The sequence below is a fragment of the Pyrgilauda ruficollis genome, unplaced genomic scaffold (assembly GCF_017590135.1).
Source record: "Pyrgilauda ruficollis isolate IOZ18807 unplaced genomic scaffold, ASM1759013v1 scaffold52, whole genome shotgun sequence".
NCBI lineage: Eukaryota > Metazoa > Chordata > Aves > Passeriformes > Passeridae > Pyrgilauda > Pyrgilauda ruficollis.
The window spans coordinates 2,695,392-2,719,771 of NW_024526822.1; the positions used below are offsets into that span (position 1 = coordinate 2,695,392).

The 24,380-nt window shown below is 50.6% G+C and overlaps 2 protein-coding genes across 4 annotated transcripts in view; one reads left to right on the top strand and one right to left on the bottom strand.

Annotated features, from left to right (window-relative positions):
- The window catches only part of LOC121360640 (protein CEPU-1), a 356,251-nt gene extending 345,212 nt beyond the window's left edge, over nt 1-11,039 (top strand). For 2 of the 3 annotated variants that reach the window (XM_041480639.1, XM_041480638.1), the window contains 5 exons: nt 2,239-2,373; nt 3,232-3,352; nt 4,906-5,057; nt 7,992-8,024; nt 9,566-11,039. In XM_041480639.1, the coding sequence (XP_041336573.1) occupies nt 2,239-2,373; nt 3,232-3,352; nt 4,906-5,057; nt 7,992-8,024; nt 9,566-9,666 (542 nt within the window). In that variant the 3' untranslated portion in view covers nt 9,667-11,039. The remainder of the gene's footprint in view (nt 1-2,238; nt 2,374-3,231; nt 3,353-4,905; nt 5,058-7,991; nt 8,025-9,565) is intronic. The other variant, XM_041480640.1, reaches the window with a different exon arrangement.
- A 3,090-nt stretch (nt 11,040-14,129) lies between these two features.
- LOC121360645 (opioid-binding protein/cell adhesion molecule homolog) overlaps nt 14,130-24,380 on the bottom strand; it is a 106,555-nt gene continuing 96,304 nt past the window's right edge. The window contains exon 7 of the mRNA XM_041480659.1: nt 14,130-17,009. Coding sequence (XP_041336593.1) covers nt 16,909-17,009 — 101 coding nt within the window. The 3' untranslated portion in view covers nt 14,130-16,908. The remainder of the gene's footprint in view (nt 17,010-24,380) is intronic.

The window sequence follows — 24,380 nt, forward strand, 5'->3', positions numbered from 1 at the left end:
GTCTTTTGCTGGGGAACAAAATGCGCTCGAGTGCTTTGCTCCCTGATGAAACCAGGCACACAAATTATGGCTTGACTATGGCAAGTGCTAATTCTTGCTGTGTGTGAGCCGACTCTGGAACTTGGGAAAGGGCCTTTGGTAAGTTGGGAAGCAGTGTTATCTGAGCCTTTGCACAACCCAGAGTCAGATTTGTGCACAGAGCATCTGAAGGCCACCGGCTGTGTCCTTACTTTATCAGCAGGCAGCGCTGTGCTACAGAGAAGCTGATTCTAGGTCAGCCACAAAAAGGAATTTTTTTTCCCCTCTCTGCTTTTTTTTTTTTGCAGTGCCGCAGGGCCACTGGATGTAAAGCTGTAATTTTTGTGTCTCTAAAGGATATTGATTTTGGGGTAACGCCTTCATATCTCACCCTTCAGTTGCACTAAGTACTGATGAGCTCAGCGGTTTGCACCACCAGCCACTCGGGTGGGAATTTCAGCACAGGGCTGAGGACACTGGAGAATGTCAGCAATTCATCAACAGGAAAACTCACTTCACTCCTTTGTAATGCTCACAGGGCTGCCTTCCCAGTTAGGTCAGCCTGGAAAGGTGGGATGTATGTGTTCATGCAAGGGGTCCTCAGTTCAGGGTGCAGTGAACGTGCAAAGTCCTGGGGATGCTGTGTGGAGGTGGCAGCTGCAAGGTCTGGTGCAGGGAGAGAGAGCCAAGGTGGGATTCCATCACAGCTGAGCATATTTGCACTAGTTTGAGATGACAATAGTGGCACCTGGGACTGCAGCAGCAGGATCCTGGCAGGTGCCTGGGGTACTCACAGTGCTGAGCTGTTCCAGGGCATTACAGGAACACCATCAGTGCTGCTCGGGTCTTTCCGTGGTGGGTGGTGGAGTCTGACCACACTACTCCTGCAGTGTGGGAAGAGATGCCATAAAAGCATCAGCCGGTGGGATGCAGCGGTGTGTGCCCGGCTGGGAGCCTCCCACATGTGGATTTTGCATGCATTTGTTAGGAGCAGGATACACACGGTTGACCGGTCAAGCACGGTGAGTTGTGGCCATCAGGTCACACCAGCACAGACAGCGGTATCCGGGTGGGACGTGAGGGCTGGCCGAGCTCATGGCATCCCCCTGGGGACCAGGGACCTGTGCTTGGCCTCTCTGCCATTGGCACTCACTCCCAGAAACAGCTGTCCAGAGCTAATTTATTTCCTAATGCTGCAGCAATGTTAATTTATAAATTACACTGGTAATTCGAGCTATTATTAATTTCAGATGGTGTAGGGCAAGCCTAATTAAAATATGACACCAATTGCCACACATATGTACCAAGGACTACCGTTTAAAATTTATAGGAATATTAAGTGTGACACAGGGCTTGGAGATGTTCCGTGCGGTAATTACAGCATCCTGGCTGCAGGAGATCCAGTGGGGAGATGTAAACAACAGGAAAGGGAGAAGTTGTCCCTGTTTTGGGACTGCAAAAAGTAATTTTTGCTGCTTGTTTGGGGGAAGAACCTGGGGAGTCTTGTGCCCCAACCTAATCCCGGCCAGCCAAGCACTGTATTTTTTCCAGGAGTGTGTCAAAATAAAGAGAGCTCCTGCAAGGAATGGGGGCTGAAAGATGCCAGAATGAAGAAAATGCCATTTATTGCATCTTTCCAGCTTTGAACAAGAACAAGAAACAGCTTTGAACAGGAACAAGAAGCTGCACGGCAGCCTGGATGGGGAAGAGGGGAATAAGTGCAGCCCACCCAGAAACGAGCCTGGGATGGCACAGGGATGAGGTGTTTCAGCTAAAGGGAGGTGTTGGCACCACCACTAATGGGAATAGACTTGCTGTGAATTAATTGAAGCTGAAAAATTAGAGAAGAGTGTTTATGTGAGCTGAGTTAGCCTGGAGGTATCTCCCAGCATGGGGGATGTGCAGAGGTTTGCTCAGGTCATTTTGCAGGGGGCAGGTTTGCCCACTTTGCCCACCCTGAGCACCTCAAGGACATTATCTCCAGCAAGTGATGCTCTCAGTGAGGCCAGAGCTGCTGGAGCAGTCCGGTGTTTGCAGAAATCTTTCTGGCAATGATTTTCTTGGAATGGAGGGGCACAGGCACAAGGACATTCTGGGCTGGGACCAGCAGGCTGGGTGTCCTATTGCAGAGTGACATCACCATCAGTCACAGATGGTGACCAGCCAGTGGGCAGGGGTTTGTTGTGCCTCCCCATCACTCAGGGCTCTCTGCCTCTGCAGCTGTGGGCTTCATCAGCGAGGATGAGTACCTGGAGATCACGGGAATCACACGGGAGCAGTCGGGAGAGTACGAGTGCAGCGCCTCCAACGATGTCTCAGCGCCCGTCGTCCAGCGAGTCAAAGTCACCGTCAACTGTGAGTCCCTGGGGCCATCAGGGGACAGGGATGGGGCTGGAGAGGGTCACCATGCTGCCCCACAAGGGAGTGGCTCTTGGAAGTGAGGCACACAAAGGCCCCAGAGCAAGACAGGCGGCAGCAGTTTTTCTGAGCAGGTGGTGTTTTGCCCTATTTTCCTCTTCTTTTCGAGCTCCATTTTTTTCCACCACCTCCTCCTCAGCTGTCTCCATCAACCTGGGTTTTCTGCCCATGGAGAGATGCTGTGCTGATAACCTCTGAGGAGAGGAGAGAAGTGAGCAGTAAATAGAACGGTGTTTTTTTTTTTTTCTCTATTAGAAAAAATGAGAGGAAGAAAGCAGTATATTTCATGTGTAGACATACGCAAAGACCTTCCTAAATCCCTCTCTGGTCACTCCATTAGCTGAACATGTAACAGCTATGAGTTGGGGGTCTGTTGTTTTTGGAAGAGAACCCCATGAACCTGGAAACCTCTGTATAGCAGCACCAGAGTGGCAGGACCTGAGCTCAGAAATGGGCTCAAAGATGATTTTGCCTCCTACCCATGTGCAGGGAGAGAAAGGAAATCTTGAGGAGCAAGGGGAAGGGATAGTGTCGTAGTTGTTGTTTGTTTTTGTGTTGTTTGCTTTATTATGCATACTAGTAAAGACCTGTAATTCCTATTCCCGTATCTTTGCCAGAGAGCCCCTTACTTTCACAATTCTAATAATTCAGAGGGAGGGAGGGAGGGAGTTTACATTCTCCTTTCCAAGGGAGGCATTTTCTGCCTTCCCTAGCAAACACATGTCTTGTAAACCAAGACAGATAGGAGTCCCAAAGGCTGCTGGTGTTCACCCCAGGTTTCTCCTCTTCCCGCAGACCCGCCGTACATCTCGGATGCGAAGAGCACTGGGGTGCCGGTGGGGCAGAAGGGCATCCTGCTGTGTGAGGCCTCTGCCGTCCCCTCCGCCGACTTCCAGTGGTACAAAGATGACAAGCGGTAAGAGCCTGGGGGGCATGACAAGGGGGAAGAGACCAACCCCTCGTGGGCTGCACACAGTGCCAGCAGCTTCAGCTCATAACCCATGGCACAAGTCTGGTTTGGACACTGAGGCAGGTTCCCCTGATAGCAGCAGATTGTGCTTGTCTGGGGCAAATGCAGGCATTTCATCAAGCAGCCAGCATCCACAGCTGGAGCTGCCACCACCCAGGATCTATTAAAGGCTTTTTATTTAACTCATCAAATTTGTGGAGAAGGATTTTCCCAGCAACCTCTTTCAGCCCCCTTTGGGGGAGGATTGTTGCTGCCCATGCCTTTGTTTGAAGGTGTTGTGGTAAATCCCTGCTTGGGTGAAGCATAAGATCCAAAATGGATATTGGCAGCACAAATCCAGGCACTTAAGAGTGGATGAAATCTCTGTCATCTCTTTAAATGCTTTGGCCAGAAGGCAGCTCTTGGAAAAGCAAAAGGAATGTGGTGTCAGTCAAGAGATGGGGTTTGCTATGCCCCAGAGACAGCCTGCCCTGCTTTGGGGTGCAAGTGGACCTTTTAGATCAACCTGAAACTTCTGTATCCTTCCAAAGCACAGGGACATGGCTGGGGAATGAGGAGTGGAGCAGCGCAGCCTGGAGTAGGTCCCATTCTGAAGAAATTGCCTCTCTCTGACCCCAGGCAAAGTGGTTTTAACCAATTTTTGTGTTGATTAGGCCAGGGGGGCCATGGTGTGGCCAAGCACAGGACAAGCCACACTGGTCACTGATACGGAGGGATATTTTGGCCAAAAAAGATGCTCCAGAAGCTGGAGAGAATCTGGTCTGCCTGCCTCACCCAGTTGGAGAGGAAAGGAGCAGAAGAATGTACAAAGCTGCGGATGTTTGTGTGGCAGATGAAAGGCTCCGCTCAGAACTAGGTCAGATCACGAGGGCCTGCGGAGCAGCGGCAGGAGCGGGCTCAGCCCCCCTGATCAGCACCCAGCATGGATCATAATGGGAATCCAGCACTTCCCGTGAGGAATTAGCAAGCAAGAGCTGCAGGAGCTAAGCAGGACAGGGACACCAGTACAGGGAAGCCCAAGCACTTGGTTAATGCTTCAGCATTTGTGCTGGCTGAGAAGCCTCACTGCTGTGGTGGGTGCCTACTGCAGCACTCATCGGGGACACACAGGAATGAGAGAAGAGGAAGGTCATGGAAGGCATTCTGCAGAGCAGAGAGGACTGAGGACATGAGAGGGAAATCAGGCTCTTCTGTAGGGTGGGAATGAGCCTTTCCCAGGCACAATAGCATCCCTCTCTCTGCACAGCATTTGGCAAGTCCCAGCACCATCCCATGACCCTGCAGCAGTGAGGATGCCTCTGGCATGGGCTGGCAGCTGGAGACCCAGCAGAGCAGCATCCATCTCCCTTACCTTTCACAATACCTTCCCCTCTCCCTCTTCTCCAAAGCTCCATGTCCCCATTCACATGCACAACCAGAGGATAACTGGGCATGGAAAATAGCGAGCACTTCCCTTCCTGATGCCACCCCCGTGACCTCCCTTTCCTCTTTTCTCCCAGACTGGCTGAAGGACAGAAAGGGCTGAAAGTGGAGAACAAAGCCTTCTTCTCCAGACTGACTTTCTTCAATGTCTCTGAGCAGGACTACGGCAACTACACCTGTGTAGCCTCCAACCAGCTAGGGAACACCAATGCCAGCATGATCCTCTACGGTGAGTAGGGCTGAGGGAATCAGCCAGGAAGGGGGAATGGCTTCACAGTGACACCACCAATGGCAGAGACATGGGAAGGGTCGCCCATGTCTTTTGGGGGAGATGTGTATTTGCTGCTGGTCCTTTCTGCCCTTGACATGTGGGCTGGAGCTTGTGGTGAGTCCTTGGGAAGGGGAGAACCTCCAAAGCTGCCTCCTGATTCAGGTCCAGTGTCTCCCACCATTCAGATGTGTTTGGCACTGTGTTTGGGACCTGCCATGAATGCAAAATTAGGAGCTGGCTGCAGGTTTCCATCTTCTTGCTCTGATGAGTACCTAGGAGAGCCTCTGTGTGAAGGCATCCCCCTGTGTGGATGGGTGGGAGGAGAGATGCTGCTCAGCGTCATTGCTGCCCCATTCCTACGTGAGAACAAACAGGTTCCCTGCTCCATCACCTTCCAGGTCATGTTTTCTGCTCCCACCAAGCAGCTATATCCTTATTGTAGGTGCCAAGGGCGATGGGAACGTGTAGAGGGCAGGAAGGAGGAGAAGATTTGTACCCTGGTCCCAGGGCTGTTTCCCCTGCATGCTGGAGCTGGGATGAGAGCAATGCTGATGCTGCTCATAGGTGGGAAGGGCTGTGATTGATTGACACATTTGTCAAACCTCTTAAGGTGGCACCAAAACCAGAGCAGGGGCTGTGCTCTTCAGGAGTCAGAAATGGATGACAGATCTCATCCCTGGGCACTGCTTGGGGATATTTCCCTGCTGGGCTATGGGGTGTGTGGTTCTTGCAGCTGAACCATACAGGAGAAGTGAGGACTGGGGACCTCCAACCTCTCCCCGACATTGTCCTCCTCCTTGCCACCCAGTTGTGCCTGGTAATCTCCTTGTCTCTTGTTATTGTATGGTCAGAGAGAGCAGAGCAGAGTGACAGATGAGCCTTCCTCGTCCCCACGTCCCGCAGGGCATTCTGTGCCCTGGCCATACAAAGCATACAAAGCTCCTGGGATATGGAGCAGTCCCACAGTATGTTCTGGGTTCTGGAGTGTGCTGGGGAAGTGGGAGGCATCTGGAGACCCTGGGAAGTGCTGTCCATGTCTTGGGGAGGGGCTGGATGGATTCCAAGGGAGAAGTCTGTTTAAGGACAGTAGGGGATGTCAGGCTTTTCCAGGGTCCATACCACAGCTGTGGCGTCAGGGTGGCATCACAGGACAGGCTTATCCTCCCCTGCCACTGGTACTGGCAGCTGTTCCAGGTTCCCCTGATCTGTTACAGAGGAGTTCATCCCATCTTGGAAGCTCAGACCCATTTGCTCCCCCAGTAAAGTCCAAGCTGTATGTGATGAAGGGTCACCTGTGCTAAGCCATCATTACTGTTGCTTAGGAACTATCTCAGTTCTCTTCCCTACCAGCCTTCCTGGTAATCCAGTAACCCCATGTTTTAGGGATACCGATACCTCTGGCACTGCAAAGCCACCCAGGCCTGGCTCTGCCTGTGCTGCAGGCATAGGGTGGCTGTGCCGAGTGCCCAGCATAGCCCGAGCCACATTCTTAGCTGTGATGTTGCAGCCTTCCAATGTATTTATGGGGTTAAATTCTTGATTAGTGGGAGCCTTCAGTTTGGCATCTGCAGATCCAGGCTGGATGAACAGCCTAAAAGTAAAGATGACATCTCCCTGCTGAAGAGCTCTTGGTTCCTTGGGTTCTAACCTATCTGTGGGATTCATGCTGTGAAGGCAGTGTCAGGTGGGAGACAGGGAAGCATCCCACAGAAGTCTTAAATTTATTTTATAGCTTTGAGGTCTGACTGTGAAAGCTGTCAGGGAGTGAAATCAGAGTCCTTTGACCACTCATAATTTCCATAAAGGCTGCATTGATTGAATTATCCATTCAGTCTTTAATAATTGAGTCCCCTTGGGAGGTGACAGTTTCCTGAGGAGACTGTGACATGTGGGGGTCCCTCATCTCCTGGTGCAGGGCTCCCCCATCTCCTAAACCACTACTCATCTCCACCCCCAGGAACAACCCCTCCCCAAGTACCAGGAATGTGATGGCCCCAGGCATCATAGGGCCAAGCTCAGCCATCCCTAAGCAACCAGTGTTTTCAATCTGGGGATTAATGTGTCTTTATTTATCAACCCATTTATTTATTTAATGCAAGATAAGAGGGAAGTGGATGCTGTGGCTGCACTGCCTGTGCATGAGAAATGTCTCTTCTGTGAGGTTTTGGGGGACAATTTTGTGAGTGGCCCCTTTTCCCTGAAGCTGAATGTTTTGGAGTTTTCCCCCCACACATGAAGTTGAAATCTGTGCAGGTACTGTGACATGAGCCTTTTTGGGGTTGTGAGAGAGGCTAATGTACCGTTCATCTTCTAATCCTTTTTTTAATCTAATTTTTCATGGAGGTCAACTAGTGCTTTATTTAACATGTAGCACTCATTATTCCAGACCTGCCGTCTCATTCAGCGGCTCATTTGGTGCTGTCTGGGATGTGATAGAGTGCTCAGGGAAACCACATCATTCTGTGGAGTTGGGGAAAAAACCAACCCTCTGCTTCTCACCCATCACACAGTCCATGTTGCTCCCAGAGGCGGCTGTCAGGCCATAAATCTTTTTGGGATGTTGCAGGATTAGCAAGAGGGATGGGCCCTGAAGTCACAGGGGAGAGCTGAACCTCCTGTATCCCCATATCCCAGCCCCTGTGCTTTGCCTTTTGCAGAGGGTGCAACTACAGGCTTTGCCAGGTCTAAGGTCCCACATTCATCTCATCTCAGAGATGAGAGGACCATGGCCCCACCCCATGACAGTGGGGTGTGATTTGGGAAACAGATCCCATTTCTACCCCATCCGCTGGTTTTCCCACCCCAGGTCGAGGGCAGGCTGAGGGAGGTGTCTCGAGCCTGCGCTTTCCATTGCCCTTTTGCCTTAACTGTCACTTGTTCTTTAATTTTTAGAAGAGACAACTACCGCTCTGACACCCTGGAAAGGTCAGTAATTTGGGGGTCCCCTACAATGCCAGTGCTTCCCCTGCTGTTCCCCTTGGGCCCCTCTGGCTCCCACCACAGCTCATCTCAGTGGGAGCTGCAGCACCCACCACCTGGATCTCCTGCCCCACAACCCCACTGCTTTCACTGGTGTAGGGATGAATTAGGGCTTTCTTAGCCACCCTCCCATCCTGTCCCCTCCCAGCCAGCCTACTGTGCCTGTCTGGTGATGGTCTGTGCCCTCTGCATGCCTGTCCCCATCCCATGGTGTCCGGCTCCCTTCCCACTGCCAGAGCAAAGCAGGGATGTCTTTGGGCTGCTTTCCCAGTGCTACTGTGTAAGTGGGCCTTTTGGCAGGTCCTTCCTCCTCTGGGATGCTTCTAGTGGATTTTTTATGGGATGAGATAGGGGTGGACAGGCATTTGGTCCCCCTCCTGGTGTTTTTCCTGGCCAGGACATCCACCTCTCTGCTGTGCAATCTTACCATCTGGCCAGCTGGCTTGGTGTCATCTTGATTTTGGAGTGGCTTCATTTGTGATGAGTCGAGTGGTCAGTCCTGGGATGACTTGTAGATGTCTGTCTCGGAGATAGTGTGTGAGACCTGGATATCTGAGGTGTGAGGTGTCTGAATGTGCTGGAGAGTGTTACTGATGGGAACCCAGATGGTTACTGATGCTCAGTGCCCCAGTCGGATTTTGAAGTGAGGGGACATGTCCTGGGGTTTCAAAAGCAGTTGTGAATCAGACCTTGTGGTCAGCCCTGCTTCCAAAGGACATGAGCATGGATGCCTTCCTGAGGTCTTTTTCCACCTTAGTCTTCTCCTGGGCCAACTATTTGGTGAAAAAATTGGTGTTTTGGTGAAAGCCATTGGCTGAGACACCCTTCACATCCTTTCCCACAGTGAGCTTTGAACTCCTCACTTCTTGTGGTCCCCAAAGACAGGTGGGCTTGGCTCTTCTTGACCACCCTCCTCATCCCATCTCTTTGAGGTGGTCTGGGCCCATACTGAGCCCCACAGAGACACTGAAGAGGTGCAAAACACCAAGTCCTCAATGTAGTGCTGCTGGCAGTGTCTCTGCAAGGTGGGCAGGTGGTTACTGTCCCTCCCAAGGGACACTAGAGGGCAACAGGGTGGTTGCCCTGGGGCGAGCAGAATGTGCTGGGCAAAAACTGTCATCTCCCCTACCAGTGTGACTGGAAAACTGGGACCACTTTGGAGGAGGGTGAAGGGGGCTGGGGGAGGTCGGATGGTGGTGATGCACACAAAGTGGGCTTGGGATGGGGACTTCAGGATGAAAAGGGACCGCAGAGGATCTTGTCCCAAAAATCAGCATTTGTGGGGACAGGGATGGCTGTTCCTATGTTCTTGAGATGGCACAGATTGAGGGGGACACCCAGAGAACTCTCAGCGCAATCCCACCACGTGCAACACCACCGGGGCCCCAAATAGCGTGATTTATTTTGGTTTTAATCTTTATTTCATGGTTTCTGCTATTTGTTGACTTCGTGACCAACCACACGGGCGTTCGTGTCCCTTCCCACAGGCCCTGGCGCAGTGCACGACGGGAACAACGGTGCGTGGCGGCGAAGCGGCTGCGCGTGGCTGCTGCTCCTCCCGCTTGCCCACCTCGCCCGCCAGTTTTGACCCAAGAGCCGGCCCGCGGAGTAGCGGCAGTGACGACCACGGCCAGCGAGCGCAAGCAGAAAGGAGAGGAAGAAAAGAAGAAGAAGTGTTCACCGTTTCCGAAAATAATCATAAGAATTGAGAGAGTATCCGGCCAGGCCACCTGGGGGAGGGGGAGAGAGGAAAAACATGCAAAAAAAAAAAAAAAAAAAACCACTACGGGAATTTGGAATGGAGAGACAAAGGAAAAAATTAATAATCCAAGGCTTCCTGCTGAAGATGCAATGCGACTGAGTCTTTTTCTTTTTGCCCTTTATTTTTTTTTTTGTCCCCTACCACTTTTTCCCCCTATTTTCGTTGTTCTCTGCCACGGGCCAGCGTGGAGGATGGACGGGGCCATCGGAGTGTGGCACTTGTCCCCTGCCCTGTCCTCTTCACTGCCGCCACCCGCCTGCTCCCTCCCGTGGGACCCTCCATCCAGACACACCGGTTTTCTCCTTTGCCAAGAGTTCCCCGTCTTCTCATGGACTGTGCTGCCATTTGTGTTTCAGAATATATATACATATATATATATATATCTCCATGTATACATATATATATGTATAGATATATAGATCTTCAACAGTTACCACACCACCACGAAAGGAAAGGGAGGAAGGAGACCGGCGTCGAGCCACATTTTCATCGTACCATCTGTGGACATCGTGAATGATAAGGGATTCTGAGTCATGGTTAATTTTATTAATTGTATTTTCTGATATGAGCCTAGAACTCTTAGTTCCTAAAAAACAGAAATGCAAAAAAAAAAAAAGAGGGGGAAAAAAAGAAAAAAAAAAAGAGGAAAAAAAAAACAATCTAGGAGAGGGGGAGCAAGCGGAGAGAAGTTTGTTTGCCGAGGAGAAGACCAGCCAAGGAGGTTTGTGAGCCCAGCGAGGAGGATGAGGAGGAGTCCTGTGCTGAAACACCCCCAAAACCGGCCCAAAAGCGGTCGTCTGGACAGTTCCTGCCGAGGGCACAGACGACACTCGCCGCGCGTTGAGGTGGAGGGAGATACTGAATCTTTTTATGGGATATATATATACAGTATATATAAATATACATATATATATATATATAATTTTCTTTTTTGTTAGAGTTCTAGCCACAGTTCCCAGCAGGGTCCTTCCGCTGCCATTACTGCATGCTGTATATGGAGTTAGGTGTGTATCGGTTCTCAACGAGACAAGCATCTCGGTCCACACATCCCTGAACCCCCTCGCCTTTCCACCCTCGGGTCACCGGGGACAAAGGGTCATGGGGGACCAAGGCCCCTCTCTGTCACTTTTTGCCGCATGGCCCTGGCCTTTTCGCGGTGGAATAAAGCGAGCCGAGGGACAGAGGGAGATCTATATAGCTCAGTTTTATATTTTTATATATATATATATATATATATATATATATGTGTATGTATATGTGTGTGTGCGTGTGTGCGTGTGTGTGTATATATATATATATATATATATATAAAACAACACAAAAGAAATAAGAAAAAGAAGACGAAGCAACTGGCCCCTGCCGAGGCAAAGGACCTGTTGCCTCGCCATCCATCTGAGTGGGGGTTTCTCCTGCAATTGGTTTTCCTCCTTCAATTTCCTTTCCTTCCCTGCGGCCGGCGGCGGGGGGCACGCGGGGGGCCCGGGTGCGGGCAGGCAGGCGGCGAGGGGGCTCTCTCTGCCTATCCATTAAAACGATTGTTCCATGTGGCCGCTCCGTCTGGTTGTGGTGCTCATTGGTGCGGGGGCCAGGGCCACTCCCCTTGCGCCACCAGGAATGGGGAGGGATGTGGGGAGGGATGCTGGATGGGGAGTGGCAGATGGGAGCACCAAGTCATCACAATGGGCCAGGAGAGCATTGGAAAGATGGCCCCTGGATTTCACGGATGAGCCCAGCAGGAATGCTGTCACAGGTAAGGCTTTGGTGAGTAGATGGAGACAGTGTGAGGCACAGCTGTGCCCAATTTTCCTGCTCAGGACCCCACTCAGTGCCCCCAAGCTCTGGTGTGGCTCTCTAGCCCAGCTGCACAGCATTGCTGGGGATGCTTGTGGAACAGCTGAAGTGAATCCTGTGTGGGAAGGAGGGACAGAGTGATGAGAGGTGGGTGCAGAAAACAGGGTCTCTCATGCAGTACTGCATACAGGCAAAGCATAGCAGGATTGTTTGGGTGTAGGTGCATTTTGCTGTCCATGGAGCCTTGTCTCAGTCAGTGTCTTGTTTTCTGGTGATCCTGGAAGGTTGCTTAGTGAGTTTGGTCCTCAGCCTCAACTGTAGCCTCCAGGGTGCCGGTTTCTCCATGTCACCTGACACATTTACAGGATCAGAAGTTGGTTGCTGTTGATGGTGTGACAGTTTTGTGTGAGCATTTTTTATTTTCTGACCCTATAATGTAACTCAAGAGATGAGCATGGAGAAGAAGGATGGGAAGGTGTTGCTGTGAGGTGTGACATGCAGTGTCCAAGTGGGGTAAGGGAAGAACCATGCTCAGGCTTTGTGGCACATCCCAAGTAAGGGACAGGGCACTGAGGGTGAGGGGACTGGACAGCTGGGCACAGGTAGCAGAGTGAGGATGGCAGAGATGATGGTGTTGGTCTTTATGCAGCTCCTGCAACTCCCAGGTTGGACTAGCCAGCCACAGTAGAGCAAACCTGGTAGGAGGGGCAATGCCCAGATGCTTGGGGGTAATGGGGAGGGATCCAGGGATAGGTATGGAGGTAACAGGGCTCTCTCCCTCACCTCCTCTCTGTAATTGTAACTTTTTTGGTGTTCTAGGTGAGAGATCAAGGAGTGCCAGGAGTCCAGTGCCAAAGTAGCAGACAAAGAGGAAGTTAAAGAGAGAGAGGCGGTTTGATGGATGCGTTTACGTAATAATTTATTGACATAGGTAAGGGTGTCTCTTGGTGCTGGGGAGGGATGGAGGTCACATTCTGAAATATGCCCTCCCTCCCCCTGGATGTAGCAGCTGAGGTCCATGTCCTTAGGCACAAGTTGGGAATTGCTGGGGGCCATGGAGAAACATCCCTCTCAAGCCAGGAAAGGGAGATGGAGGGTATCAAATGGGCAGAGAGGGGCTACATTGCCTCCCCATGCTCTGTAATGGGGACAATGCAGACGAGGCATCAGGATGTGTCATGAGCAGGAGTGTTTGGGCATCTGTAGGTATTCACTCCAGTGGAGGCAGGTCCAGCACTGGGTATCAGGCAGAACTGGCATGGGAAGATGGTAAGCATTAGGGAAGCTCAGATTGTGGTGGGATCCCCAGGGACCACATGCAAGGGACGAGTATTGCTTTGTGGCACCTGTAGTTACATCAAATCAGCCCTGGCTCCCTGATGGGCTGGGGTTTTTGGAACAGTCTCAAAGCAGAGAGTCTCCCATGGAGGTCACCAATGCTTGATTCACTGCAGGTGACATTGAGGAAAGTGGGCAAGGTGACACATCCCTCCCAGATCCCTTCCCTCAGGAGGTTGTTGAGTTTTGGGAAGCACTTACCTGTCTGCTGGGGTCACTTGAGGGGGACAGCAGAGGTGTTCCTGATGTGCAAGGTCACAGCAGCTCATAGCAGTGCTGGGATGGAGCTGTTTGCTTGTGGCGTTCAGGGAAAACTCTTGGGACTGGGCTTTTCATTCCCACGTTGGGGAAGATGAAGGGAGGTCTCAAAGTGAGCAAGATTCTGATGGCTCTGTCACAGTCCCACTGCCCCCAGCCTCCAGGTAGCAGGTCTCACACTAGAAGAACTTGTTGAATCTTTTCTCCTGGTTGATGGTGTGGAAAGGTGAGGCATCCCCTGGGAGTGATGGGCACACCCTGCTGAGATTACAACCATGTCAGGGAGACACTGAGGGTCACAGGTCTTCTGTTCCTGGTCCTCATGGTTTTTGTCCTTTGACAAAGACGTTTGGTCTCTGTCACACACTGCCAGATCACGACAGGAGCAAACCTTGGGAGCGCATTGTCTGCAGAGGCATTCCTTCATGGGGGCAGGTTTAGTTGTCAGAGTGAGCATTGTTGCAAGATGACGGAGGAGATGCTGGGAATGTCTCAGTCTTGGAAAAGTGGCCCCCAGTCATGCTGCTTCCACAGAAGGTAGGTGAGTGATAAGAACTAAGACAGTCCTTACCCTGCAGGGCCTCCGTCAGCAGGTGTGTGCTCATTGCTCATCAGCAGACACACGTGGGCAGGAGCTGAGACTCACTGGTGGATTCCCAGGGGACATGCATGGATGGGGTGAAGGGTGGCCCAAACAGCAGCAGGCCCCCAGCTGTGGGGCTTCAAGCATCACTGTCACAGGGGACGATCAAAAGAGGGTCCAGCCAAATGCTGGGTGGGACCCCAGGAGTGGCAGAGGTCGCAGGCACTCAGGAGCCCTCCCAGCTCAGCTCAGCAGGCGCCCAGCACTGCATCCCTTCCCTGGGGTGTGCGGGACCCGTGAAGCAAAGCCCCGAAGGTACAAAGTTCGTCAAACTTTATTGATACACTGCACAATCACAACCATCTCTTATTCTTGCCGAATTAGAAAAGGTTACAACTACAATGTAACATGCACAAATCTCAGGTAGTATAGCCACCCTTGGAATACAATGATCGACAGAAACTCAAGACCGGCCATCACGGCCGTCAGCTGGAGAGACCCAAGAGCCACACTGCCCCCGCCCCGGGCACCCGGCCACCCCCCGGGCATCCAAACATGAAGAGCAGTGGTCGCAAATGGGTCTGCCACCCGGCAGAGCCGCAGCGGGGCCGGCCTCAGACAGCCAACACGTTCCTCACAATGGCACGTTACATGGCACGAGAAAGTCGAATGCCGTCCCGGCAGGGTACAGGGGAGCCCACCCAACCCAGGGACAAGGATAGGATGGGGGCAGCCCTGGCACCAGGCCCGCCAGCCTCAGTGTGTGTCGTGGCATCTCGTCGCCGCCACTCTGATTTGCCGTGGCCTCCTGCCCTGTGACTCTGCAGCATTTCTGCTGTGGGGACAGAGAAGTTTGGGGCTGACCAAGGAAAGGGCACGGGGTGGCAGTGGGGGGTGGTTGTGGGGCAGTGCGGACCAGTAAAGGCATCGGGGCAAGGTGTCTCCATCACCCAGGGTATTTTGGAGTGAGCATGTGGGGAAGGATGTGCGTGTTGCTGTGCTGGCTGAAGACAGTGCCATCCCCACATGATAAACATGCCCGGGGCCATGGGATAGGACCCAGATCGCTGACAGTGCCACCTTTCTTGGATGCCAGCGGAGAAGCAGAGCAGCACCGCAGGGACCGCAGGACGCGGACTCACCCAGTCAGTACCGGATCCCCATCCACCAGGTAAGCCAGCACCTCAGGCCAGCACTGGGGCAGCCCCTGCCTGGGACCAGGCGGTTTTTGTCAATCAGCCATGGTACATGTTGAACATCCAGGATGGGCGGGCAGGAGCATCCACTGAGATTTTGTAGCAGGTCCTGGGCAGCCCACTGAGAACAGGGATGAGGATGGGCACAGCTGCATATAGGACACAGTGGTGGCCCATCATGGCCTCTGCCTCAGGGTGGTTTTTCCATCTTGTGTGCTGAGGGCTGGCACCCCAGCTTCCTTGCAGCCACGAAAGCAGATTTGGGCAGCAGCGGAGTTTGCAGGGGGAAGACAGCGTGTGCGTGGCCGTTGTTCTTAAGTCATCTCACTTGTGGAGGGAGAAGGAAGGGACAAGGCACGGGGAGGTGCTGGGTGAGGACAGGGGACACTCTGTGTGCTTGCTCAGTGCCTTGCTGTAGTAGAGTCTCCCTGTTGCAGCAATAGGGTCCGGTGCCACATGTGACTTTTCAGGAGCAGGATGGGAGTGTCCATCCCCCGACTGTGGCACCAAAGCATTCCTGGGTGGCCATGGAGTGACAAGAAGGCTCAGGGCTGCCACAATGTACCAGGCAAGGGGGTCCATGGTGCACGAGGCTATCAGGAGCACAATTCCATATGTGGGGAGATGACATGGCTACTGCCACTGTGGGTGGCAGGTCCCAGGGTGGCTAGAAGAAGCAGAGAGGGCAGAGTCTGGGTGTGTCTATTTTGGTGTCACAGGCAAGATGCAGCAGGGAGCATTGGAGCCATCCTTGCCCCTGCTGTGCCAGCACAGCAAATTGACAGAGCCCAGGCCTCCTCCACAGGGTCAGACACATCAGACTTTCCTCAGGCAGGACACTTGATGGGAGTGAAACCAGGCAGAGTGAGAACATTGCAGCTCAGGGCCCCATGAGGGGCAGAGATACAGACGGTCATGAACGTCAGAGCTGTAGCAAAAGGGCCTTGTCAGCTGGTGTTTCGATCTGTTGTTCAGAGCCTCTGCCCCTCGCTGGTGATGCTGTGCTTTTGATATGCAGGTTGGAAAGTGCTTGGAAAACAAGCCCAGAGAAATGTCCCCAAAAAGTGCTGGCAGAGCATCAAGGTGAGAGCCATGGGGCAGCCCCTGCCATCATGGGGGCAGCAGCAGAGTGGGCAGGGACCTGGAGCAAGGAGTGATTGCCTGGCTGTCCAATGCAGCAAGAAGGCTCTAGTCTCTAGGAGAGCTGGTGGCAGTCCCCAGGGCTCACATTCCTGGGAGCAGCCTCATGTCCTCAGGAAGGTGAGAGGGTTTTAGTGGGAAGCACAGGGGTACGATGTCAGCTGGAATAAAGAGTAGTGGGAAGTGTGTGACCCTTGAAGGACAACTGGTTATATCGGGTGACCCTCTCCCAAAGGGCCAGAGAGCATCCTGTCAGGAGCAGAGGCAGGTGATGGGGGGCTGGCAACATCGGGGTGCTTAGGGAGGAGCTTTGGCGACGAGAACTGACATTCAGGACCAAGAGGGCTGAAGGCAGAGCCAGGAGGCTTCAGCCTTGGGGTCTTTTTGGGCATAGGCGGCTTAGTGAGACGACGAGATGGACATCCTGGTGAAGGCTCTGGGCGGCACCCGCCCCGACAGCTCCGTGCCCCCGGCGTTGGAGATGAGGCAGCCACAGGGGGCACCGTCCGTGCCAGGCCACATTCCCGGGGCGATGGTGGCGGGTGACAGTCTGGTGGCACGTGGTGGGGTCTGTACAGCATAACCGGCGGCGAGAACGATCCCGGCACGTGGGAGACAGGGCCATCCTCGGACGCTCGGCACCGCCGCCCGTCCTCCGGTGCATCGCCCGTCCGATGGAGAGGAGTCCCCGGGCGGCGCGGCGGCCGAGCCCGCGGCGGGGGAGAGGTGCGGCGAGGCCTCCCGGGACCCTCCGCTCCCTTATCAAAAGTCGAGAAGGAGGCGAGCAAGGAGGGTGGCCCAGAGGCAGAGGCCAGCAGCCACCCGGGACGCCGCGTTGCCGCCATCGTGCACTGCTCCGGGCCCTGCAGGGAAGAGAGAGGAGGAAGACAAAGGAGAGCGTTAGAGCCAGTGCTGAGATGATGCGACAGCACAAAGGGAACCCACCTCCCTGTTGTCCCTGCACATCCCACCCCTAAGCTGACCAGGGTGTTGTGTTCCCCCTTGGAGGGATGGTGGATTTGTCCACAATTTGAAGAGCATTGTGAGTGCTGAGGAGGAGGTGAGGAGGTTTGCAAAGAGCTTGAGGAACACTTAAGGGAGGCACAGTCCTTGTATGAGGAGGAGGAGGAGAAGGATGCCCTGGGCAGGTGTCAGTCCAGCCCCACCATGCTTGAAGTTGCCTTCCTTGGGGAGTCCTGATGCAAACAATCACATGAGAGCCATTGGGATCAGAGGCCTTGGTGCTCTGGAGTGGCACAACTCGTGACTGGTAACAAAGGATCGTCGGCTCAGGAAATGGCATTGTCCAGATGTGGATTCTCAGGTATGCAGGAGCATTTTGGGGTTGCTGGGGGGTTCTTGGCAGGCAGATCAGGCAGGGAGGAGGCTGGTCAACTGATTACACTGCTGGACTGGAGTTTGGTTGTTTTGGGTTTTTTTTTTTTTCTTGTTAGGGCTTTTAATTGGGCTGCAGGGCACACAGGGGGCCAGTCAGGATGGGATGAGACAGCTGGGCAGAGTGAAGGAAGCAGAGGCAGCCACCACACATTCTGCCACAGGGCCATGGGTCTGTGTGCACTCCCCACAGCCATGGAAAGGAATTTGGGGAAGTCACAGGTCTGATTCCCAGTACTGGCATTCTGAAAGGGAAGAAACAGAGAAATACGTGCTTAGCTGTCTTAGCATCAAAAGTCAGGGCAAGGATGAAGTGTGAAGTTAAAGGGATTCTTATGCATTTGTGAACATGCTCTCAGGCCTGCAGTCACCTGGAATGGGTTCATCATAGAATCCCAGAATAGTTTGGGCTGGAAGAGATCTTAAAAAACATCTCATACCACCCCCTGTCATGGGCCAAGAACCCTTCCATCATCTCAGGTTGCTTCATGCCCTATCCAGCCTGGCCTTGGACACTTCTAGGAATGGAGCAGCCCCAGCTTCTCTGGGCAACCTGTGCCAGGGCCTCACCACTCTCAAAATGAAGAATTTTTTTCCCAGTATCTAAACTCATTCTCTTTCAGTTTAAATCCATTCCCCCTTGTCCATGCCCTTATCAAAAGTGCTTCCCCAGCTCTCCTGTAGCCCCTTCCAACCCAAATCATTCTGTGATTCTATGAAATCATATCCAGTTACAATAATTTCCTCAGGATGGTGTCATTCCTTGTCTTTTTATCTACTGATTTTTTTGTGAGCATTTATCTTAATTTAGGAAGAGGCAAAGGAGAGGCTGAGATGTTAAATCCAAGCACTGCCAGAAGGTGAAGGAAATGATGGGAAGATTGAGTGATGAGCAAGAAGCTGTGTCATGCCCATGCTCAAACAAAATTGATTATAAGAGCACATGATCATCCAAGAGGGGTAGAACTATGCCATAATCAGACATTTCCTTGCTGAATAGACCTTGTGATATGAAAAGTGGAAACCCACATTTGTTAGGGGCAGGTAGAGCCTTTGCAAGTAGAATAGAAAGGGCTTCTTAGCTTGGTTTTCCTTAGACCTGTTACTGCTCCCTCTTTGTTTTTTACCCCTCAAACCAATGGCAGCAGCTCAGCACATCATCCAAAATCATAAAAATAGTGAAAATTTCTGCAGATTTAATACTAAATGCTGATTAGCCTTAAACTTTTATGTATTTACACCTGCCCAAACACTGCTAATCGATGCCTTTCTCTAGCATCTCTATAGATGTGGATTTTAATGTGTGACTAATTCTTATCACTATTTTCTAGTCCACAGTTCTGCACTGGTTATTGGCTTTGATTTAATGACACTTTTAGAAATTTCATAATCTATTCTAAAGCAATTGCATTGTGGCTGAGTTGGAGAGCTCCCAAATAGATAAGTCAACTAACACAGAGAGGAAATAAAACTAAACATGCTGGTCATTACTAGAAAAAAATAAAACAAACATTTTCTCTTAAATTTATTTTTTACTGTGGAATAATGTATTCTGGTATCAGACAGCTTGGCCTTGTAAAGATTGTAAAGATACTCTACAGAAGAGACAAGAATAAAGATACAGGGACAAAATAAAGTAGTAATTAGATACGATCACAAAATCAGGGCAGATGGCTCATTTCATCACAGGCTGCCTGTGACTCCTGTGTGTTCTCTGAACTGTCACTCTCTGTGGGAAAGGGACAGCTCCCACTGGGACAGGCAGTAAACTCAACTGAGGCTCCCTAGCTCTGCCATCCCAGCAAATATTTTGGCTCTGCTTTGCTCAAACCCCAAGGCCTGGGCATTGAGCTGTGAGCGCACCTGGACTCTGGCTGCCCCTACTCAGCTTATTTATTATTGCAGTTATTTATTATTGCTTGCTTTTAGTTTTCTTCCCCTTGATTTATTTTGTGTCCACTTTTCTGGCTATTTTCTTCCTTTCCTGTCTTCCTTCTCCTTGAGGCAACCTTAGATTTTTTGAGACCTTGATTTGAGTACAGATGGCAAGGTTGGGATTTTGTTTCTCTCCTAAGATCTTGAATACAAAGGTCAGAAGGAATCAGTGGATCTGTGGTGAATGGATTTTCTTAGCCTGTGTTGGAGGTACTCTCAACTCCAGTGTGAGTCATGGGAATAGCACAAATGCTTACAGAGCCAAGCAGTCCCTCCACATGCACAAAAAAAATAGCTTTTACTTTCTTTTTCTGCCTTCTTTCTGCGCAGGACAGAAGTCCCATGCCTTCCACTTCATTCCTCCCATTTTGTTGCAACATTCACCCTTCTCCAGGTGAGACACAGACACACGGAGATGAAGAATTTAGAATGTGTCTCTTGCTGCTTTTCATCTTCAGGACTCAGGAGAACAGGAAGGGAATGTGCCCACGCTCAGAGTGCTGCTGGACCCTCTCTTTCCTAGAGGGCTCAGGAAAAGACAACAGTTCCTCTCTGCTTCCCATGGTCTGCAACAGCAGCTGATGGGGGAAAGCCTGTCCAATTCTTCATGTCTGAGGACAGGAATTACTGCAGGAAGTCTGGGGGACCTACTGTGAGGAAACCTGTCCGGTTACTCACATCTGAGAGCAGAGGCACCTACAGTAAGTCTTGGCAACCTCCCCAGGATGAGATTTTTCCTGGTATTTTTCCTCAGGTAACTGCATGGTCCTTCAAGGCCTGTTCCTGCTCATAGAAGGGGGGTTGGACTAAATGACCTTTAAATGGTCCCTTCCAACTCAGATTATGATTCTAAGAAGACTCCATCAGGGATGTTCACCCCTGTGACTGAGCAGCCACCCAGTGCAGAGCAAGGAACAAAAAGTGGTGGCTTCTTGCACACAAAAAGGAGACAAAAGTTGATCAAGATCTAAGGCTTGCCACAAACACTCACCCTGGAACACAATGGTAATGTGAGCAGTGACTGTAGGTAAGCATTTTCTAGCACAGTATAAAATATGGATTATTTACAGCATCTAATGGCAAAGTCAGCAATTGGCATTTCATGAAATAGTAAAGGGAAAACACAGAGTAAGTACCAAACACAGGAAGACAACTGCACATACGAAATACAGGGATCGAGTGGAAATAAAAGTGCAAAGGAAAAAAAAAACATACATGTATAGTAGGTAGAGAAGATAATAGGGGAAGTCAAAGTAACCCCACAGGACAACAGGAAATGTGCTGGGAAAAACCCTACAAAACAAAACAACTCAGTGAAGAAGAGGGAGTTGTCCCTCATCCCTTCACAGGAAGATGGAGAAGAAGAGAACACTGATAAATACTGAGGAAAAAGAAGATATCCCACTTCAGCTCTGGCTTCATTCACCAAGACATAAAGGAAGCTCTTTCCCCTCACCTCCCAAGCTGCCCAAACCACAGTGCCATGGCAAAACCTCTGCCCCCCCATGAAAGTGCTCCTATTTGAGATTCACAGCTAATTTAGGCCAAGTTTATTAAAGACTAATTATTTACCTGTGTGTTGATGATGATTAAAGCTTAACCCTGGGTGACGTGCCATGTTAATGATTGTCTAATAAAGCCTGGATTAAGGTTTCAAGCTACATTGGTGTCTTTGAAACATCTCACCAGATCTGCAGCTGCAGAAGGAAAAGGTCAGTGTGGACAGAGGGACACAGAGAACCAGAGGTACCAGCCAGAAAGAGGTGGAGCTGGAGAGCTTTGTTCTGCTCCAGATCCTCAGGATCTACATTTCCTCCCAAAAAAACTGAATGCAGGAGGAGCTCATGTACAGACAGGCCAAGAGGGGCAGGTGCTCACAGGAATGGGTGGGATGGAATTTGGAGACACAGTCAGGACCAGGGGCCAGAGGGAAGGGCCAGGGAGCCTGGCATGAACAACTCATGGTGAAAAGGAAATTGAAGTCGCCAGGCAAGCTGGGGTGAGGGTGGGACTGGCACAACACTGGCACCATGGTGGGCAGGCGTGACACAGCAACAGCACACGGGGGTTCCTTGGTGTGAAATGGAACAGAAGGAGTCCTGCCAGGGACACAAACTCAGGTCCAAGCTCTGGTGTCACTGCTGGAGTTGGTGACCTCAAATACTGGAACAAGAAGAATGGCTGAACTCGGCGAAGCCCAGCACGGTCCTCAGAGATGGAATGCAGCCTCAGATAATCCCATGTTAATTGGTTGACCTCAAGCAACCCCAATGACCTAAAGTAACCCCAAAGTGCTCTGTAGAGAGTGAGTTTGACCTCTAGTAACCCCAATGGCCTATAGTAACCCCAAATAGTAACTGGTTGACCTCAAGTAACCCCACACTGACCTCAAGTAACCTTAAAGTTCTCAGCACAGAACAAGTTTGACTTCTAGTAACCCCAATGGCCTATAGTAACCCCAAATATTACCTAGTTGACCTCAAGTAACCCCCAATGACCCATAGTAACCCCCCCAATGCCTTAAGTAACCTCAAATTGCTCTGGACAGAGCAAGTTTGACTTTTGGTAACCCCAAATATGAACTAGTTGACCTCAAGTAACCCCCCCAATGACGTCTAGTAACCCAAATGTCCTATAATAACCCCAAATATTAACTGGTTGACCTCAAGTAATGACCTCAAGTAACCTCAAAGTGCTCTACACAGAACAAATTTGACCTCTAGTAACCCAAATGACCTCTAGTAACCCCAATGACTTCTAGTAACCCCAAATATTAACTGGCTGACCTCAAGTAACCTCAAAGTGCTCTGTCCAGAACAAGTTTGACCTCTAGTAACCCCAATGATCTACAGTAACCCCAAATGTTAATTGATTGAGCCAAATAACCCAATGATCTAAAGTAACCATAAAGTACTTTACAGAAAGTGAATCTGCCCCAGGTAACCCCAAATGCCAATTAGTTGACCAAATAACCCAAATTAACCCCATGATTTAGCCCTTTCCAGCTCTCCTGGAGCCCCTTTAGACACTGGAAGGGACTCCAAAGTCTCCCCAGAGCCTTCTCTCCTCCACGTGAGCACTCCCAGCTCTCCCAGCCTGGCTCCAGAGAAGAGCTGCCATTTCCCAAGGGGTGTTTGGAGCAGAAGATGCTGAGGGGATGGATGGCTCAGTCCAGAGTCACGAGGCACCAGCACAGCCAGCACCAGGCACCTGATGGACATCCACACAGCATAATCCACTCAATTAACAGGAAAAAAAAATCATTTTATTGTTGACCAGAGAGAATGGAAGCCTTTGTAAGTCCCCACCCAACCGTGTTCTGTTCCTTCCACTGCTTTCAGCTGGGCTGGCTGTGGCACCATGGCACAGCAATGTGTGACCACCAATCCCTGAGCTGTCCACTAGCACATTCCTGAAGCAAAATAAAGCTGAGGATAGCAATTCCCAGACTCTTTGGCAGCAACTACAGAGCTTACATATCTCAGCCTTTTTGCGGGGTATTAATAATGGCAGGTGGCAACTTGAAGAATGATGAAATGAGGTGTGAGCTGCTCCCTTGACCCGAAAAGCATTGCTGATGGCAGACACAAAAGAGCAGTTGGACAGATTCACCTGCCCTTCGAAGTTCCTGTAATGCACAAAAGTAGATGTGGGGTAATTACTTTCTCTCCTGTACAAAAGACCTGGTTCAGATATTTATACTCCCTGAATACAGCCCTGCCTCCTTCTCCTCTCCTTACTAATTTCCACTCCTAATATCTCCTAGTTTTGTCAGATTACTGGTTTGTGTGCACAAATAAACACAGAAAATCACTGCAATCAGAGACACTCCACAGCAATAGGTAAACAGGGCAAAGATGCTTTTTTTTTCTTTTTTTTTTTTTTTTTGCATATGTTTTGCATTGATTCTCTTTTTGCAATATTCAAATATTTGTAGTGAGGCTCTGGCACAGCTTGCCCAGAGAAGCTGTGACTACCCCATGATCCCTTTAAGTGTCCAAGACCAGGTTGGATGGGGCTTGGAGCAATCTGGGATAGTGCAAAGTGTCCCTGCCCACGGCAGGGAGTTGGACCTGGATGAGCTTTAAGGTCCCTTCCAGCCCAAACCATTCTGTGATTCTCTGACTTGTGTTTTAAGTGTTTTAAATCAAGCAGTCTTTAAATATTGAATCAGAGCTCTTATTCTTAAAGACATAATTGCTTTCCCTTGCTTTTATGTATTTAGTCTGAAGCTGCTGATTCTTAAGAGAGTGCACAATAAAGCATGAAAAGATTTTATCTCTCCATAGAATAATTGGTTTAAATCACATCTAACACTTGGTATTTTAACTTATTTTCAGTTAACTCACCCAATCATCAATCAAAAAGATTACATACTAGAAATGAGACCCTGAACATTGGAAAAATGCAGATGGCATCTTTTATAAAACATCTACATCTCTCTTTATTCCAATAGCTCTTCAATGGAAAGGGCCAATAAAAGGTCCCAGAGCTGCCAGTTTGGAATGGGGGCTTGGGGGAATTTCCTTTGGTGACTGAGGGACACGTTGCACTTAAAAGAGATGTAAAGATCCAGGTTTGGGTGATTTTTTCCCCCTATCTCCATATATAAATAGCAAGTACAAAATGCAACATGCTCATCAAAAAGTGAACCCAGACACAAAATCTTTAAATAAAAGAATTAGCAGATTTCCAACCACTTGTGCTCCTCTCCCCTTTGGCAAAGGCTGGTAGAGACTGTCCAAGAAACACCACGCACATACCCAAATAGAAGCTCTCCACAGAGCCCATCTTTTCCACTCTCCCCTGTGTTTCCAAGAAGCTGCAGCTTTGACAGACAAGCTGTTGAATTTCACAACATGTTCACGAAATGAAAAAAAGCGCAATCCTTGAGGAGGGATGGA